Genomic DNA, 14,055 nt, shown 5'->3' on the forward strand with positions numbered 1-14,055 from the left:
TTTTTTTTTAATTTAAATAGTTTTTTTTTTTTTTTTTTTTTGTTTTTGTTTTTGTTTTTTTTTTTTTTGTTTTTTTGTTTTTTTTTTTTTTTTCGCTTTCCTTATTTCTGAACTAACTTGAATAGGATCATCTTTCTGTTTCTAAATTTTAGAGATAGGGTAAACGCAACATTAAGGTTAGAGTTTGTGTTGTTTGGTAAAACTTTGTTTTCCATTTATGATTAAGATTTGAAATTTGAATTGATTCTATGATTTTAAATTTATAACTACCGGCATTAGATAATGACGGAAGTTTAGCCACAATTAGCAAATTACTTGAGTTCTTCCAATATTTGGCAAATATATGTAAATTTTGTATCATGTTTATCATTTGCCTATGCACTGCCCATATATGAACTTGTGATGCTTCCTGGACAGACTGCATTTGCCAATCCATTGTTCATATATTTGCAGATGAACTTGTGATGCATCCTTGACAAACACTGCATTCACTGCATTTGACATTTTTATCTTGTTTAATAATTCCACTTGGTTGTGGTTATCAAGTCATCTGTGTTGATAATTTGCTTAAATATGCAGAATTTCCATTTTAATTTGATATAATCTGAAGCGTATAATTATTGGCTTTTACGACAACGAAAGTAGGGATCCAAAGGTTGCTTTAACAGTAGAATTGGGTTGCATTTGATTATCTAATGGATTTGTGGAGATGTTCTTCATAACCTAGAGCCTTGATTGTTTTCTGCCTGCTGCTTCCAATTTTGTGGTCTATAACTGAAGTCTAGAGCCCGGGATATTTCTTCTTTTATGTCCAATTGTTAGTCAAACCATATCCTTCCATGGTGGTTGGAGATTGGAAAACAAATCTATGACCTGCAACCCACTCTAGCATGTATTTATCTGTTATCTTAACACCAAAATATCCGCATTGCAGTTAGCTGGAACATCGCCCGAGTTGATAAACCGGCTGATACCTGAGCATGTTCGACAGCAAGCTGGTGTGAACTTTCTCCATCCAGCAGGGACGTGATTACATTGGTGCAACCTAATTTGTTGGTGGACATGTAGCAGCAGGAAGGCCCTCTCACTAATATTATGCACATTTTGGCCAGGAGCAGTGGTTTCTGACCACTCGAAATGTTTCGTGGTGACTGCTGGGCTTAACGTGAAAGTCGGTGGAATCTTTCGACATTGTTGTGTTAGCTAAACAAATTTAGATGCTTTTGTACATTGTTGTAGTCAAATGTAAGAGTCCAACTGATCATATTATTCGTGTCTGGTCAGGAAGATTTCTGAACGGAACCGCTGCAGGAGGGCTCAGCATAGTTTTGTGACGTCACTTAAATGACCATCATGTTTGTGCTAACATGTTACCTTCTGAAAGCTAATACAAAATTTACTAATATTTTTTGGTTCTTTCTATTAACTGTAGAAATCTTACATAGGTTGCATATGGAAATTTCTGTTGCAATTTAACTTTCTCAAAATCAAATTTCTAAATGTTTCCAAGTTGCTATTGAACTTTAAAAGTTATTAGAGTTGATGTTGAACCGTCACCCATTGTTTTAAAAGTAAATAGACTTGATGAACTTATTGAATGATTATCTCATCCATCATTGTAATTACCATGTCCAATGAAATTGTCTCTCAGTTGCAAAATTTTCGGCCCTTATTGTTCAATTTTGCTCATGAATTTGGAAAGATCGTGTGTGTTTTCACTAATATGGACAACATTTGAAAAATGAAAGTCCAGAAAAATAAAATCCTCCCAAAAAATGATACAATTGACCAATAAATAGTGGTGTCAACGAGATGAAACGAGACGAGTCAGCTTGCGAACCCAAGCTTGGGGGTTCAACATTGTCTCATCACAAAAAAAGGCTCGAGCTTTATGGGTTTGATTCGAGCTTGGAATTGGCTCGTCCCCAAAAAAATGGGGCTTGCCAATAAAGTTATTGATGAGTTCAAACCTTTAGATGGATTGATTTGTAAAAGTTCATTGGGTCTTAGCACTGTATTCATATGGGCCACGGGCCGAAGCTTGCCCAATAAAAGAAATCTATGGGCCTAACTGGGGCTGAAGTGTAGGTTCAACCACTATAATAGGGCCAATCCTATATAATTTATTAAAATGCTGTCTTTGTTAAAAAGAAATTTCAACAGACTACTCGACAGAACTTGTACGTTATAGGGCCTGTAGGCCAGACCTTGAAAAAGCAATCACATCCTATTTGAAGATCAATATTCTTAAATTAGAGCGAATGTTTCATTATTTAAAAATCAAATATTTCATATTTAAATATCTAAAATTATAATACAAATTTAATCACAAACCCTGATTAATTTCCCCTTTCATTTTCTCTCTCTATCCCTCACTTATCTCTTCTCTCACGAAGACGTCACTGTCGTTGTCAATGTGAAGATGCCACCACCATCGCTGTGACCGTTGCGAAGACGCTCACAAACTGTGCTCAAGGCACCATCGCCGGTAAAGCCATCCCTGTCAACATTGAATTTCGGGTTGCACAACGGCTCTTTTTGCTTAGAGCCAGTGCAAAGCAAAGCTGTGTAGCGACGACCAGTGCACAGAGAAGTTGAGATATAGATCTCACCTTTAGCGGTCCAGATCACGGTTGAAATGTTGCAGATCGTGGTGGTGGTGATGATTTTTGTTGTTGTTGGAAGGTGTTGGTGGTTTTCCACGTTTTCATGGTGTTGAAGTTTTAGGGCGGGTTTTGTTGTTGTTGGTGGTTGGGTGACTGTGGCAATGACGGTGAAGTGGATCCCAGCTGCAGTAGGCGCAAATTGCGGTGGTAGTGATATTTCTTTGGCTATTAGATGGGTGTTGGTGATTTTTTGGTGGTGTTGGGGTTTTCATATGGTTTTTGTTGGTGATAGTGCAGTGGCGATGATGATGGTGATATATTGGTGGTGATAGGGGTCTTTCAAGGTGGTGGTAGATCTGACGTAACGATGTGGTGGTGTTTTTTTACGATGTGTTGATTTGATTGGGGGTGGGGGTGGTTCTAGGGAGGCGATTTTGGTGGCGATGCGTTGGTGATAGTCAGGGGCGGATCCAGAGATTTCGAACTGTGGGGTCAAAAATGAAGGCTTCGCCCTTCGCGGCTGCGCCGTTGCTGTTTGGGAAGAAATTGTTAGATATTTTTCATCATTTTGCATGTATTTATTTTTTTTGTTTTGCGAATGATTTGTCGTCTCGACTAGTGTTTGTCGTTGTGCAACAGGGATCGACCTGCCCGATCAGGTCGCGGGAGTCGAGGGGGCAACGCCCCCGAAAGAGAATTTTATTTTCAAAAGTCTTTGAATAGGTGCATCTGTTCGTTTTGACTGCTACTTCCAACATATGTGTTCTTCATTTCAAGGGACACACCTATTCAAATGATTGCCTCAATTTCTATAAATTCTAAGCGAATTCTCGTTTGCAAAACACATTAAAAAATATTCTTCTCTCTTTCTCTTGGCATCATCAGTTCTTTTTCGAGTGTCTTCTTGGTTTGATCAAATAGTCACAATTTGAATCAAACGTCTTCATTGTATCCTAAGAGAGATTTTCTATCATACCCCAGTCGTGACTTCGTTGGATAAGGAAGAAACATCTCTTAAAAGATAACGTTTTTCGTGTCTTGGAGTTCTTTAAATTTTCAGATTTTCCTACACTTTTCTCATCAGAAATCGGTGGGGAGACAATGGAGTGGAGAGTGGATTATGGTCTTAGGCCTATCATCTATGGACTATGGATTAATGGATATGGATAATGGATTGGAGTCATTGGATCATATGGATATGGATGATGGATTCTCGGCATTGGGCTAGCTAACTAGGAATTAATTGGAACCCCCAAATGTTCATGGATAACCGTTTTAAAATAAAAATAAAAAAAAACTGTGGGGTCATTTGACCCCGCATGACCCCATGTGGGTTCGCCCCTGGTGATAGTGGTGAGATGGTCATAATATTTGGTTTATTGTGACCATTAAATTAGTTAATTTGTGATCAGTAAATAATATATGACTAATGATAAAGATAAATCATGACAAAAAATAATGTGTAATCTAAAAGATTGTTAATTTGTGAACTAAACTTTGATAATTTGTGACTCATAGTATTTGTGATTTGTGATCAATAAATAAATTGTAACTTATAAAATTTTGATTTGTGATCGATAAATAAATTATGACCTATAAAATTTTTAAATAGTGATTATAAAATAATTTGTGACATGTAAAAATTCTGATTTGTGAAATATATGACTAATTAAATCGTTAATTTGTGACCAATTGTATGGATTTGTGACTTTAATATATTTAATTAATAAAATATATAACTAATTAATTAAATCATAAGTAAATTTTAATTAATATCTTATTATTGAAATTTAAAACTTTTATTTATAATTTTGAAATGAGTGATATTTAGCCCCTGTTTGATTTTCATTACATTACATTACATTCTATTTTTCTCTCTCCTATTTTCAACCACACAATCTTCCATAAAATAATATTACACGTAAATCGAAAATTTTTCTTTCTTTTTCAGCCACTAATTTTTCAAAAAATACTATTCTATACATTAAATTTTCCCTGTAATGGGGGTCAAACAGGGGCTTAATTTGTATGTCTGAATTTTTTGTCCTGAAAAATTGGATGACCCTGACTAGACCATATCAATGGGCCGGACCAGTGGGGCCCATTAACATCCCTAATTCACAGGGATAAAACTGACATTTCAATATCCAAGCAAAACGCATGAGAAACCCTAGCTCCTATCTAATATTATACTTGTTGGGGCTTTGTCACTTCATCATATTCCCCAGTCGTCCGGCGGCCGAGAACCTCATCACAACCACGGCTCCGCTATGGTCTCTATCTCACTGCTGTCATTCTCTCTCTACATTTGCTTCGAACATACATATATGAATCTCAGCGCATCAGTGATTCTCTGTCTGTGTTTAAATGTGTGAAACAGGCGTCAGAGAAGAAGCTGTCGAACCCAATGAGAGAGATCAAAGTACAGAAGCTTGTCCTCAACATCTCCGTTGGCGAGAGTGGAGATCGTCTTACCAGAGCCGCTAAGGTATAATACCACCCCCCCCCCCCCCCAACAATTCTATTTATTGAATATTTTGGAATTTGAGCTCAATTTGTTTTTATTTTTCATTTTTCAGGTTTTAGAACAACTCAGTAGCCAATCTCCTGTTTTCTCTAAGGGTAAGTTTCTCAAATTCTGAATCTACATTGTAGGGGCTTCTGAAATGAAATTCTATTATTTGTAGTAGCTTTACTGTCTGCGAATGATTTATGTTAGTAATTGATAATATACTGCTTTGCTTTATGTTCACGGGGTGCCTTTCTTCTTGGCACAGAAAGGGACACCGTGCGGCAGTAGTCTGCTCCGCTAGACTACCTTCCGCCTTTTCTCGGTCGCGTCGGGACGAAAGAAAATTTGATTGCAATTTTGTAGAAAACTTACAATTGAGAATTTGAATACATTGAAAGTAAATTGAACATTGATTGCTGAAAACTGAACATTACAATTGATGAAAGCAGAAAATTACAAATGCTGGTGCAGGGGGCGGACACCAGTGAGCTTGAAAGATTTTTGAATGACTAATACCCCCTATAATAACATTCTGAACAAAAACCCAAGTGACGGGAGTAGACGTTTAAAAGACGAGGAATCATACTAATCTTTTACCAATATCAGAGCTATTTTACAATTAAAATAACTATTACAATGAAACGAAAATTACAACTCAAACTTGAAGTAATATTTACAATGTGCGGCCGAAGTTGGGCAAACTGCGGCTGCGATAGTGTCAAGGGGCTAAGTAAAGCTGCGGTCCTTGACACCGTGTCACGTGAGCTATTTGGTGTTCAGTTTGGTGGTCTGTGAATAATCGTGAGCGCATGGTCTTGCAATGGGTTGAAATCTTGTTTCAGTGCATAAATATGTTCTTTCGACCCATACATCACCCCAATACCAACATGGAACCCACGAAAATTACATCTCATCACGATATTACTACTAGATGTTGGTCTAGGGTTGGATGTCTGTAGCATATGGGCCTTGAAGCCCCTTTCATTATATTTTCTTTTACACCTGGTCATTTCGATTTGGCAAGTTTTATTGTATTGGTTTCATTAGCTAGAGGTTAGGCTCAGTTCCCCTCCCAATCAACAAATTTCTTAAAGAGATCATCATTAAACAAGTTATCGTTGTCTATGAATTTTCCAGGTATGACCCATCAACTGGAATTTATGGCATGGATTTCTACGTTGTTTTGGAGCGCCCTGGTTACCGTGTGGGCCGTCGTCGTAGATGCAAATCTCGTGTTGGAATTCAGCACAGGGTCACAAAGGAGGATGCAATGAAGTGGTTCCAGGTTAAATATGAAGGAGTTATCCTCAATAAGTCGTCCAACATTACAAATTAATTTGAAAGCAGTACTAGAAATGTTTGAGATCTAAGCATTTTGTAGACAATCATCTGTTATTTTTGAGCTCAAAGTTTTAGATATTTTCATTAATGTGTGTTGAAGGCAAGTTTATTTTATCTCACTTTGTTACTTTTATTTTTATCAAGTAAATTTAGTTCAACCTTTTTATTTGGTTAACTAATTTATCGAGTTATCTTACCCTTTTCCTTCATATAATTCATCAAGACTGTGGATTATAACTAAGAAAAATGTCACAAGCATAAATTTCATGGTGAAATAATTTGTTCAAATGTTAATTCTAGCCGACCAAGTTTATATATTCTTCTCGAAAGAACGTTTGTAATATACCTACGTGTTGTCCCATCGAGTGGTCCCATTAAACGTAACACGTGACCAGAAAACAAAAATTTCAACTCTTTTCTTGCACCACTATCAGCCTGTTTTATTCATACTACGCCGTTGACTTAAAAAAGCTTAAATCAGACATTGGCCACAACATCATCAATTGACCTCGTTTGCCCCTTTTTTCGGAAATGAAAATGGGTGGACTAGCGTTTATTTGAAAACTGAGTGGTTAAAAATGAAGGAAAAATTTTCAATTTAAGTGTAATATTATTTTATGGAAGATTTTGTGATTGAAAATAGGAAAAAAAAATGAAATGTAATAGAATGAAAATTAATGGGAGTCAAAATATCATCTGAAAATTATGAACTTGATTGACGTATATTTAAATTGTTAGTTATCAAATAATGTTATTTAATGCTAGTAGTGTTAAATGCTAGTTTAGGTATTAGAATATAACAACTTTTATTAATTAGGCCACAAATTTTTATTTTTCATTGAACGCAATTTTTCATGTCACAAATGTTATAATCTAAATTGACGTTAACACTAGTAATGTTAAATGATATTACATTAGTTATTAGAAAACCGTCTAATTTATGAAGATGGAAAAAATTTTCATTCCAAGAGCATCTATTTGATATTAAAATTGAAGCGATTTTAATCTCCCCCGGCAACCACATTGTATAATATCATTACTCATAAATTTTTAGTTTTAGTTGAGGTTTATCATGTAAAGGTACTCAACATTAGTCGAAGCCTCGAACATTTATCGAAAGTCAAGGTTTCCCTAACCATGGTCCAGATCATATTGTAGAAGACATTGCCTTCACATTCTATGAGCCAACCAATCAAACTATATCGTCATTCGCAGCCACGAAATATACCTGTAGTCAATTTTTGTGGCTAGTGTACTAATCAATATTTCAACAGAATACAGTGAACAAACAAACCAGAAGAGAGAGATGATGTGAAGAAAATGTACAAGAAACGACGCAGCAGGAGCAATTATTCCCTAGCTCGAACAACATCCTAGTCTCTTCCAAGTAGAAGTATCATCTTTGACATTAATCGTCTCTCCTTTAGATGGAACAGACGAAGTAGCAGTCTCATCACCAGCCTCGACAGCCTTCTTTCTCACAATCCTGTATATCTGAGTAAGGACTTCAGTAAATGCATTATCGACGTTAGTTGCTTCCAATGCAGAAGTTTCCATGAAGTAGAGGCTCTCCCTCTCTGCAAAATCTTTACCATCCTCAGTTGAAACGGCCACCAGATGTCGTAGGTCTGATTTGTTGCCAATAAGCATTACTACCATATTCGGGTCTGTATGATCTCTCAGCTCTTTCAGCCATCTCACAGCACTCTCAAAGGTAGGACGTCGAGTCACGTCATATACCAGCAAAGCACCAACAGCCCCTCGATAATAAGCACTAGTTATGGCACGATATCTGAGAAGAGGAAACAAGAAAATTCTCACATGAAGTCCAATAGAGCGGTATACAAGATGAAAAATATAATACAGCAAGGAACTTTAGCATTTTTTCTGGTAAAAACTGGATGAAGGATGCAGTAAGAAAAGAGCAAATATTCTTTGCACTGTCAATGTGAAAATTTTAAAGTATACACAAGGGAAAAAAAACCAAACAAAAAAAAAAAAAAAAAGAGGCAAAGATGCCATGTCCCAAAGAACATGGTAGCGCCTTTATAGAAATCATCCTGTCCCAAAAATTGATTATTTTAGATATTTAGATTCGATTGTTAACAAAAAGACGTGAAAAAGATGGAATGTATAAAATTCGAGTGGGCTAGACATACCGAGTAGTGCAACATGAATATTACTTAATTGGAAATACCTGTCAAGTTGAAAGACAAGTTCCACATAATGGTAGAAACTTTAACTGGATTATGAAGCAAAATGACAACTAGATAGGTAAGGACATTAAGATGATTATTGACCAAATTAGAATGGGATAAAATGTGAAATAAAGACATATACAAGTAGCATATTGAGGCTAAATTAACAAAAAGAACACTCGGCAAGTATTGCATCTGTATAAAAAAGCTCTCATTCACAGCATTAGAAAAATTGATTATGAGAAGTATAGGTGGACATAAATTAACATGAAACAATATATTTGCTAATCCATTAGACCTTTTTATAGATGTTGCACTAAATCAAATGGATTTGCAAAAATGATTCCTGTAAACAACCCAATTTTATTGGGATCAGATTTAGACCGTCACTGTAATGTTATATGCATAAATGTGTATGATACAGGACAAAAAGATAGATATCTTCCGAAAGAACAGGTTTTTTAAGGAGATGCACATCACTTGAAAAACAGATCTAGCACTGCAAGAAAAATAAAAAGGACTGACTAGCCAAAGACTAGAGAGAGAACAAGTTAAGAACATAAGAGAAATAGAAAAGCTCGCTAGCGAACTCTGATGAGTTAAAGGATGAGAAGTCCTGCATCCCTTTGCCCAAAGGATTGACAAGTTTGGTCTGAGTTTTCATTGATTAGGTGGATCTACTTTCTAGTAAAGGGCCAGTGAGTTGCAATTGGAAATGATGAAACAAAGGCAGAAGTAATAGTAAATAATTCTAGTCTAGTCCTAGAGTATTCCATTTAAAAGGGAGGTGGAGAAGATATAGAAAGCCGTCACTTTATTGATGGATGATGGACACTTTGAGGTCTTACTGTTTTGATTCCCAAAGTGAATTTACAGTAACTGCTTTAGAAGGCCCATGATTGAGAGTTCTGCTCACTGCGGTCACCTCTGTGTGTATAAAACCAACACTCCATGACCAATGGAGACAATTCCAATCACTGCTAATGACACTTCTAAGCTATTTCTTTGGGCGCGAAGATGGTGACGACTATTAGAAGTTTGAACTAGTTTCAAAAGCTTCATTTACCCTTGGACTTGAAAGTGTAAGAATGCTGACGCAAACTTCAGACTGAAATTCGGATCTTGTGGAAGAGGATAGCTTCCAGAAAAGTACGAAGAAAGACAGAAGCTCAATGAATCAAAAAAATAATTTGAAGGAAGATACCAGAAAACTGATCTTTCCAAGGAAAATACTTGCAGTTTATTTTTTTACAGCTTTTAAGAGAAAATGGAGATAGAAAAAATGGAGAAGCTCAATCGAGTGACCACAAAGAGGAGCATCCAATGGAGTCTATATCAAAGAGAAAAGGGCGAGCATACTGAAGATATGGGGAGATCTTATAGACATTTGTGACATGCTCTAAACATTTATTAACCTAATATGTCCAAAAGCAACCACAAGGAAACTAAGTTATTCATCATGCTCATCTAAACTGGGAACCACGAGGTATTTACCTCATGATAGAGTAATAAAAAAGAGTGACTTGTATAACTCAGCCTGCATAGTATCCAGAGGCCTATAACACTGAAAACATTCACATACACGTTATGAAGCCTCGTATCCAGAGGTCGATGACACTGAAGACATTTGCATACACCTTATGAACTGAATGCCTTCAGACATGTAAGCCTCACCCAATAGGCATGGCTTAAGAATATCTTGGGGCCATTGATTCAATCATTAGAAAGACAGCAAAAGTATCGCACCATTTAATAAAAGAGTAGGAGTTAGACTTGGAAAGCTCAACGTTCCTTATTCCTACCACTTTTTCCCCTAGTTCACTTGCGCTGCAGAGAGGGGGAGGAGATTACATAAAATGTCTTCTCTCTTGTTTGAGTATGTTGGATGATATTGGCTCCAGTAACCACATACATCACAGGACAATGGGTAAAGTGGTAACATTTCCGCACTAGTAGCAGAATGATTTATTCAGGGAAATAAGTGATTATTTTAGTTTACAGCCACAGCAGTTTCTTTATAATGTACTTTGTTTATTATATTGATGAAAAAAACATATAGCAGAAATATACATCAAGAAGATAATTTTAGATGAAGAGACGTGTGCATTTCACAAAAACAATATGTTAAACCTTTTTCTTCCATCATTTTAAAAATCAAATTATTGCAAAAAATAATATAAATTCCAAAAAATTACCAGGGACATCAATATTTTCAATAGATGGATAAGTTGTCTATCATGCACAGAGAAGTTTATGGTTAATAGAACAGAAATTTGTAAATAGGAAAAGAAAAGGAAGAATTAAAGATAAAATGTCTTTAATTACAAAAGAATGAAACAAGGTAAAAGTAAAATAGAACAATTAAATCTATCTAACCTAATCACACATTACCAACATCAAAACTCACGCCAGCCATGTGGCCCATACCTGGACAAATAAACCTTGCAACAACAGCATATCTGTTAAAACTTGTCTATATGGGAGGCCAGCTCACCACCTCTGACTTAATAATCCTTAGGCTCGGTGTTGGGCTTTACATGTTCTATATAGACGGCAAAGGAAACCTTGATGTTCAGCGGAAAACCACATGTTAGTCCAGTTCCCCCTTTTCTGCCAAATCACAAATTTCTGTTCGATGACAATGGTCTCTAAAAAATTGAGATGCCTTTTGCAACTATACCCCTTTTTTTAGCCCCATTTTGGAGGAAAAAATGAATTTTTGAATAGTGTATTGATGGGAAATGTATAGTTAAAAAGTAAGGAAAAGTTTTGAATTTACGTGTAATATTATTTTATTAAAAAATGTGTGGTTGAAATGATGTCAAAATACTGTAGAATAACGCATTTTTTCTAAATAATGGCGCTCAAACAAGCTGTCTATAAAAAAACTTTTCTCAATGTCCTGCTTTTAACTTTCCTCTACTCAGTTTTACTTTGTCGGGTGGCCACTCTTCCTTCTCTTCCAACTTGGTTTTAAGAAACTTACCGCAGCCCAACAGCTTCAACTTTTTGGTCAAGTTTTGATCTCAGTGAGGTGCATTACATTGCAACACATTGCTTCACTAGCTCATGATTAATGTTTACATCTCTTGGAAGGAATTAGTATGGCTAAACCAAAATCCCATTTTAATGACTGAAATGTCACCACATCTCGTAAAGGTTCATAGACTACAATATCTAGTGATGTCCAAACTCACCACTGAATCTGAAGAAATGATTAGGGGATAGAAACTCATGATTTGTAGATTCTTTGAATTCCATAAGCCCGAATCATCTACAATCTAAAACTGATGGGCAAATGCGACATATGTAATAAAAGGATGCAATGGATATGAGCAATGAATAACGAATCTCATTCAAGGTTTCTTGTATTACATACCGGAATGACTTCTGATGACTTATTCCTACCCGCTAGCTATGTCACAATGTGTCCTAATTCTAAATTCAATTTCTTCACCTCCTTTTCAAGATATCAAATCTTGGTGTCAACTTTCCTAAAAGAAGATTACAATTTTTTTCCCAAGCTACCCTCATAAAACAATTCCCCATTTGTACTATCTACAATAAATAGAAACACGTCGACCCATTTTCACAAATCAAGATAGTAAATACATCCTCGGAGTAACTAAAAATAACCAGCTTGTTCTCATCTTTTACCAAATTGTTCGTGCGAACTTTAACCATGGCGGTCAACTTGGAAACTTTTATTTTTTTAATGACGGGACCCTGAAATTTACAGTCAAGTACTCAACTCATTAGCTCTGAGAGGACTCGAACTGGAGATCATTGGGGAGCAAACCCAAGACCTGATCATTGAGCTACCCCTCAAGGTTGCAGTCAACTTGGAAACTAGGAAATATATGACGAGCCAATTTCCTTAACCTTCCCATTTTTTGATTCTTCATCCTAGTCATAAGGGCAAATAGGATTATCCTTCATGTATATGTAACATAAAACAATTAACTCTCTACATTAACGACAACAGAAGCACAAAAGAATAGTGGATTATAGCTAAATTTTAATGAATTATTCACTAAAAAACAGAGAGACTGAAGTTGAACAACTAACTTGTAATTAACCACATAGCAGCCCAAAAGAAAAGCTAAGAAAAAAAATTGAGGGCTCATATGGGAGAAAGGAGTACACAATCACCAAATTATTAATTTAACGCCATACAGACAAATAGAAAGATTTTTTTAAGCTCCCAATTGAGGAACTCTGAGGCTTCCAATTCCCCATGTCTTGGTATCATGCTAGTATATGGACAAGATGATGAAGCCTATAAGATAAGAGTTTTGCTATGTGTACATCAGGGTTGACACAGCAAAACCCATAAGAGACGGTAAGAAGAAAAAGATGATGAATCATCAAAGAGATAAAGAGGGGGGAAAAGGGAGTCACCACCCTCGTTTTCTCTTGAAAACAGAACTGGAGAGGAGAAGTGACAAGAAAGAAGGAACCTAGGACGGAAACTCAATCGCACATTACTAACGTGGTCATGTTTAAGACAAATGACTACTAAAGTGAGCTTAATTGGCTTTAAAAAACACCACATTTATGAGGGTGACAAAATATATCACCATAATATAGCAATTCAAATGAAATAAGTAAATGAATTCAAATAAGTGAAAACAAGAAAGTTGGACAGTTCGATTGGTAAAAGCTTTGAAGCTTTATTCCAAGCTAAACTGCATCAGAAGGTGCAGAGCTAGCACTTGAGAGTAGAGATTGGTTCCAGATACTACCTTCCCTGATCTTAAACACGATCAAAACTAAGTAGCACGAGACCAATTAAGAATGCATACAGCAGTCAAACAGAAGTCTGGAGATAAAAAGGTTTCTTTCTTCTCTCCCTTACCTAAGATGCAACTCAATAGAACATAAAATACAGTCCACATTACAAATTAAGCAAAAAATGTCACTTGAAATTCAGCATACAGGTTCCACAATTATGCATCAAATCTCGCTCAGTAAACCAAATTACAAATCAGTATAACCACTAGACCCTCATGAACCCGAACAGCAATATGATTCATATCATAACATCTCAGCCTCCTCTCCGAACAATATAGCAATGACATATGAAATATGAACCCCATATTTAAAAAAATGAAAAAAAAATAAAAAAAAATAAAAAGTTTATCTTGACAGAAAAAAATTCATCATTTAAATTACTCTTTTATAACAATCAGCACAAGTTAGGAGTAATAATAATAATCTCAAGCCACACATATTGACAATAACACTTTATTAAAAATTGAATCTCAAAAGATGCAACAGCAATCTCCAAATAAGATAATAACAAGTCATATAAAATGTAAAAACGAAAGAGAAAATTCCAACTTAACAACATTTGGGTACCGATAAAAACAGAGAAAGATCCTTGTAATGAAAAATT

At 35.8% G+C, this 14,055-nt stretch overlaps 1 protein-coding gene and 1 long non-coding RNA gene across 2 annotated transcripts; one reads left to right on the forward strand and one right to left on the reverse strand.

Annotated features, from left to right (window-relative positions):
- The first annotated feature begins 4,774 nt into the window (after positions 1 to 4,774).
- On the forward strand, positions 4,775 to 5,332 carry LOC111368514. Its single transcript, XR_002697998.1, has 3 exons — positions 4,775 to 4,879; positions 4,987 to 5,094; positions 5,186 to 5,332. It is a non-coding gene; the product is annotated as an uncharacterized LOC111368514 (long non-coding RNA).
- Positions 5,333 to 7,495: 2,163 nt separating this feature from the next.
- Positions 7,496 to 13,273, reverse strand: LOC111368513 (ras-related protein Rab11D-like). The gene is made up of 2 exons (XM_022989786.1): positions 12,409 to 13,273; positions 7,496 to 8,251 (listed from the first exon to the last, which is right to left on the reverse strand). The coding sequence occupies exons 1-2, from the start codon at positions 12,411 to 12,413 to the stop codon at positions 7,816 to 7,818; spliced, it is 441 nt and encodes a 146-aa protein (XP_022845554.1). The 5' UTR covers positions 12,414 to 13,273; the 3' UTR covers positions 7,496 to 7,815.
- Positions 13,274 to 14,055: the final 782 nt, after the last annotated feature.

This window comes from Olea europaea, chromosome 19 (genome assembly GCF_002742605.1).
Source record: "Olea europaea var. sylvestris chromosome 19, O_europaea_v1, whole genome shotgun sequence".
Lineage (NCBI taxonomy): Eukaryota > Viridiplantae > Streptophyta > Magnoliopsida > Lamiales > Oleaceae > Olea > Olea europaea.